General features: G+C 36.3%; 1 protein-coding gene across 3 annotated transcripts; it reads right to left on the bottom strand.

The window, feature by feature from the left end:
- Window positions 1-671: 671 nt before the first annotated feature.
- On the bottom strand, window positions 672-4,986 carry LOC148999296 (uncharacterized). Of its 3 annotated transcripts, none has more exons than XM_089141295.1 (2): window positions 4,775-4,986; window positions 672-2,953 (listed from the first exon to the last, which is right to left on the bottom strand). In XM_089141295.1, the coding sequence occupies exon 2, from the start codon at window positions 2,900-2,902 to the stop codon at window positions 935-937; it is 1,968 nt and encodes a 655-aa protein (XP_088997421.1). In that variant the 5' UTR covers window positions 2,903-2,953; window positions 4,775-4,986; the 3' UTR covers window positions 672-934. The 3 variants fall into 3 exon arrangements, with proteins under 3 accessions (XP_088997421.1, XP_088997422.1, XP_088997423.1); XM_089141296.1 differs by having other exon boundaries at window positions 672-2,931; XM_089141297.1 differs by having other exon boundaries at window positions 672-2,913.
- Between the last annotated feature and the right edge of the window lie 653 nt (window positions 4,987-5,639).

The following is a 5,639-nucleotide window of genomic DNA, read 5'->3' as shown; positions in this document are numbered from 1 at the left end:
TATGCATGTGATTTGGTGTAAGAAGAAAAACCCTAATCTTACCTTGCATTTCAGTGGTTAGTGTTGCAGAGGTGAGGTGTAAAAAATTTTAAAAAAATTAAAAAAAAAACCTAATCACTCCTAGAAGATGGAGAGCAGAGGCGAGTTGTAGAAGCGTTAATGGAATCATTCCGAGAAAATGGATAGCAGAGAGAGGCGTTAATGGAGAGTAGCGGAGGGGAATCGATGCTTTCACTCCGAGTAGCTGGAGAGCAGAGAGAGTTAATGGAGAGTAGCGAAGGGGTGATCAGAGAAGACAGAGAACTAGGTTGTAGAGACACACTATTTGGGGTAAGCTTGGGGTATTTTAGAATTTCGAATAAGGGAGGGTAATTTTGTAAATTTACTCCACCTGTGTGATTGATAAATTTACACTAAGGGTATTAGTGTAATTTTCTGAATCTAAAATGAGGGTATTATCGCCATTTTCATACCCATAGGGTATTTAATTAATTTGAAAATCAAATTTTAAATGCTTTAAATATAAGTAAGGGTATTTCTATCATTTTATACATCCACTTAACTGAAAATGTAACTGTGGGTAAGTTGTAATTTTGACCGTGGGTGCCATGTAATTTTTGAGATAATAGCGGGTGGTCAAGAGTTTTGCCCCAAATATAGCGGGTGCCGTGTAATTTGCCCTTTTTTAAAAAATGAAAACAAAATTTAATGGCTTAAATTAAGTTTTGTGATTACAATTACAAGATGAAATGTTAAAGACATTGAACAAATAAAAAGTGATTATAAAAATCCAAGAAATTCTGATCCATTGGTTAGGAATTAATATTTTAAATGGAGACTACAAAAAGTAAAACAGAAAAATGGAGATACCATACCTCTCAGAGGAAGAATAGTATATGGAATATAGCATTAATTACAAGGGATGAATTGGACATTATTCCTCGCAGTCTGCTGCATTTTCAGTCGGTGGAAGAGTCTTTATAATAATAGCTTCCTCATTTTGTGGTTGAAAAGAACTAGGACTTTCTGAACTAATGACAATAGCAACCTCAGTACTTTCTGATGACCCCCTGATGCTTGATGCAACAGGGTTATCACCAGATTGAGGACTGTTTTGGGCATCATCATTAGTCTCAGTCTTGTTACTTTCAACTGTTCGGTAACTTAGAGTTTCTACCTCAGCAGACGTGTCATTCTCTTGAGATTTAACTTCACCTTGCTTGCTAAGCAGGTTGTCAGTTGACCTTCTATCAGCCTGCTCATCATCTTGAGATGAATTTGGGGATTCACTGGCTGCCTGGATCATGATTTCCTCATGTTGGGTCAAATTCTCCAGCCTTGAAATTGTTTTATGATTCCAATCTGTAGCTTTTGCCTGTTCATCAGTATCATTGGATCCAGTGATGTTACTTTCAAGTGGTCTGTTACTTTCAGTTTCCACCCGAGCAGAAGTCTCACTTTCTTGGTATTTAACTTCACCTTGCTCACTAAGCAAGTTTTCAGTTGAGCTCCTTCTATCAGTACGCTCATCAGCTTGAGATAAATTTGAAGATTCACTGGATGTCTGAGTGGTGGTTTCCTCATGTTGGGTCCGAGACTCCAAACTTGAAGTTGTTCCATGATCCCAATTTGTAGCGTTTGCCTGTTCATCTCTATTGTTAGACTTAATCTTGTTACCTTCAAGGGTTCTGCTACTTTTATTTTCCACCTCAGCAGAAGCATCACTTTCTTGAGATTTAACATTACCGTGTTTGGTAAGCAAGTTGTCAGTTGACCTCCCTCTGTCAGTTTGTTCATCAGCTTGAGAGGAATTTGACGATTCACTTGCAGTCTTGACTGTGATATCCTCGTGTTGGGTTGGATTCTCCAAAGTTAAAATGGTTTCATGATCCCCATTTGTAGCCTTTGCTTGTTCCTCACTTGTAGTTCTATGAGTGTTTAAAAGATCATGGCCACCTGGTGGGATCCCATTCTCATCATGAAAACCTTGGAGCACATCTCCCATTTCACTTTGATCAGGAACAGAAATATTCTTGATTTCATTATGTTGCTGAGAAATATCTTCTGCATTTCCTGAAGGATCCTTACCTGAACCCACAGCTTCAACCCTTTCCATCAAAGTATTATCAAGATTTTCTTTCTCTCCGTTCTTTGGTTCCACATTTTCTCTTTCTAGCTTTCCTCTGTCCTCTTGATCTACATGATCCGTGAAGCTTTCCTTTGAATCATCTTTCCTCTTGTTCAACGGTTCTTCTGCCACATTACCTGAACCCACAGCTTCATCTTTGTCTATTATTTCAACACCAGCATTACCTTCCTCACGGTTGTCTGGCTCCTCATTTTTTCTTTCTGACTTTTCTCTGTCATTGTGCTCTACGTTGTTTGTGAGGCCTTCCTTTGAATCTTCATGTCCCTTGTTCAGGAACTCTTTCCCATCTCTTACATGAGCACCTAGAATATTGTCCTCACTACTCACCGATTCCCTATCTTGAGTTCCAAATTCCTTCATTTCTTCTTTCTCACCATTAGTAAATTTCTCTTGCAAATCTTTATGCCCATTTACCAAAGACTCTTGTTGGACCCTATCTCCAAAATTTCTATCAAGTTCATCATCTCCACCGCCTCCATCTTCTTTTCTTTCATCTTCGGTAGCATGATTCACTTTACTGGAGTCAGTGTCAACCCCTTCACTAGACCCCAGATCCCCTTTACGTCCCAAAACCATGCTTCGATGCTCACTGCTGAGCTTCTTCTCACCATTATATCCCTTCGGTTTATTGTGTGAGTGTGTTACCTGGTACAGCAGCCAGATAGAAACTACCAAAAGCAAAGTGATCTGAAATGCATGCTTAACCTTCAACCCTTTGGGTCTCTGGTTTCGGCTACTGGATTGGGAAAACATATCACTTCGTACTGCTCCTCAGCCAAAAACTAAACAAATTCAGAGCACATACTGGAAAATCAAATGAAAGGAAAGTAAATCAAAGATAATTCAAACACTAAGTCATACAGCTCTAACATTGTCAATCCATCACAATAATGCAAAATGAAAATCAAAAAAAGGATAATTACTATTGCCCCCTTGTACTTTGGTTTTATTACTAATCAAACATTTTTTTTATGAAATTACTGTTGCCCCTTCACTTGTAACGGTATTAAGTGGCTGTTAACATCAAATATAATGTCTATTTTGCCCTTTATTAAAATTAAGAAGATAAAAATATGACATTACCCACATTTATAGAAACTATATTGAATGTCATTTATATCCTTAAAATCTTATATTTTAGAATTGATTTTGTCTTTAGTGGGACCACACACTTATGGTTGTTGAAACTCTCATGTTCTACTTAAATTTTTCACAATCACAATGATAGAAGTTTTACAAACAAATTAGCATATAAGATGTTAATTGATAGGAAATTTGGTAACATGTATAATGATTAGCATATATTAGGTGATTTTTAATTTCCAACTTTGAATTACATTTGATATTTCTTAATATTTTAGTTTCTATTTAAGTTTTCTTTAATCACATATTTCCTTTATTTGGAGATTTCTTTTTAGAGAAGAAAAATCAAATCTTTCCTTTATTCGATGATTTCTTTTTAGAAAAGAAAAGTTAATTTAATGTTAATTTTTTCCAATAGTTAATTAAGGATAGTATTATAAGTTGACAAAAGAGTAAATAAGTAAAGAAATAATTGTAGGGTTATTTTTGGGATTTTGAAAAAATATATAGATGCCACATCATCAGTAAACTAATGGAGCTTAACGGTAGGGGACATTAGTAATTTTAGACAAATTTAAGGTTGGATTAACAATTTTAAAAAATACAGGGGATACAGTAGTAATAAAATCAAAGTATTAGGGGACAAGAGTAATTATCTCAATAAAAAATGATAATTAATGCTTATGAATAAGTGCTGCTACAACATTGACCATCATTTATGTTAGTAGTCAGGAAGGAGCATCAAATGGGAGACAACCACTCTCTGTAAGTTTCCATTCAACCCAACACTAAGAAACACTAGAGAGTGTCAGTCCCTTGGAGACGAAGGGAGCAGAAAAGGTCCCCTTTTAAGATCTTCAAACAGAAGTATAAATGATGAGGAAAGCCACAAATATGTTTCGAACAGTAGCTTTCAAAGATCCAAAATGAAAACTAAAAATGGAAAATGCACCTACGCAGTTTACCTTAAGTTATGCAGTAACAGAGAGCCAAACAAAAATACAAACCTAATAGACAAAACTCAACTCGCAAGAAGAAAAGTGAATCAGCACCATATTTGAGGTTTATGGCAGGCTAGTCGAAGAAGTCCATTCCTTAAAAAATTTCACTCAAATTATATTACAGATTGGACATTCCAACAAATAAAGTTCCGAACGAGGTCATCAGGAGAGACATCGTAGACTTAGATTTTGTGTGAACTCTCTCTAAACATTCAAGCAATCATTAATTCTTTATAGCAGTTGCATAATTGGAGAATTGGCCAAAAAGAGAGAAGGAGATCGAGCTCCTCGCAAACATTGTTCTCCTTCATTATTTTTCTTTCTAGCCTTCATCACAGAAACAAATCCTCATGGTTTGGATTTGCAAAACAATTTCAAACATAAATGAAACAAATTCACTCTAGATAAGAAAAAGTTTTCAGCATAAACAAAAATTGACCTTAAGAAAGACATAAATAAGAATCCTGCAATTTAGAATCCTCAAAAATGATAGTCGATCAAGAAGGAGCAGTGTCTTAGAAGAAGAGAAACCCTAGATTACCTCTCCGTTGAACGATTCCGGAAGAAGCGATCAGGGATACTTGAAAGAGAACTTCAGGTCGATGCAAGCAAGATTGGAAGTGAAGAGTGACAGGTGGAAATCAAGAAATAGGAATTAACGTATACTATTATGAAAATAAATATTTGAAAGTCTTCGATTCTGACTTTTTTGAGCTGAAGGTATCGTCACCTTTCTTTGCCGAAGAAGCAAGATGATCGCGATCATCGGGGATGGTTGAGAAAACAGAGTCGGTTATTTTTCAGTTTAGAATAAAAGTGGAATCCCCAAAGTAGCCCCACACTTCTCACTGAATTCCTCCTGGGGCTCTGACAAATAGCTCTGATGTAAGCCTCCAAGTTACCTTAAAGGTAAAGTAGATCTGAATCATCTGATTGCACGGCTATCATTCCGCCTGGACGGTGGATCCATGTGTTTACGTTAGCAGGCTTCTCTTCTGTTTTTTTCGAAGTGTAGTGTGTTTACGTTAGCAGGCTTCTCTTCTGTTTTTTTCGAAGTGTAGCGTATTATGTATAATATAAAACAATTTTGCTAGAGTCAAGCGCAATTAATGCACTTGAGCTTCATCCTTCTATTAAAATAATATAAATTCACTTTTAATGCTTGTGTGAAACCCGGCCTTAACCTTAACCTGGATATTCTATTGTCTGTAGGTCCGAAGACCTGAAGTAGAAGTGAAAGTCAACTATGAGCCCTATCAGTAGAAGATATAGTGTTCGACTCCGAACCTATGGAGATTGGCGATGATGCCCCATATTTGAAAACAATGTTGGATATAGAAAAGAGACTACGTTTTTATGAAGAGAAGATTAATTGATGACCTTAGAGCTTGGTGAGATATGAATTG

The sequence above is a fragment of the Hakea prostrata genome, unplaced genomic scaffold (assembly GCF_041222555.1).
Source record: "Hakea prostrata isolate BN-2017 unplaced genomic scaffold, UWA_Hpros_2 contig_17, whole genome shotgun sequence".
NCBI classification, from domain to species: Eukaryota; Viridiplantae; Streptophyta; class Magnoliopsida; order Proteales; family Proteaceae; genus Hakea; species Hakea prostrata.
Note: the sequence above shows the minus strand (reverse complement) of the source record. Positions and strands in the feature narration are given on the sequence as shown.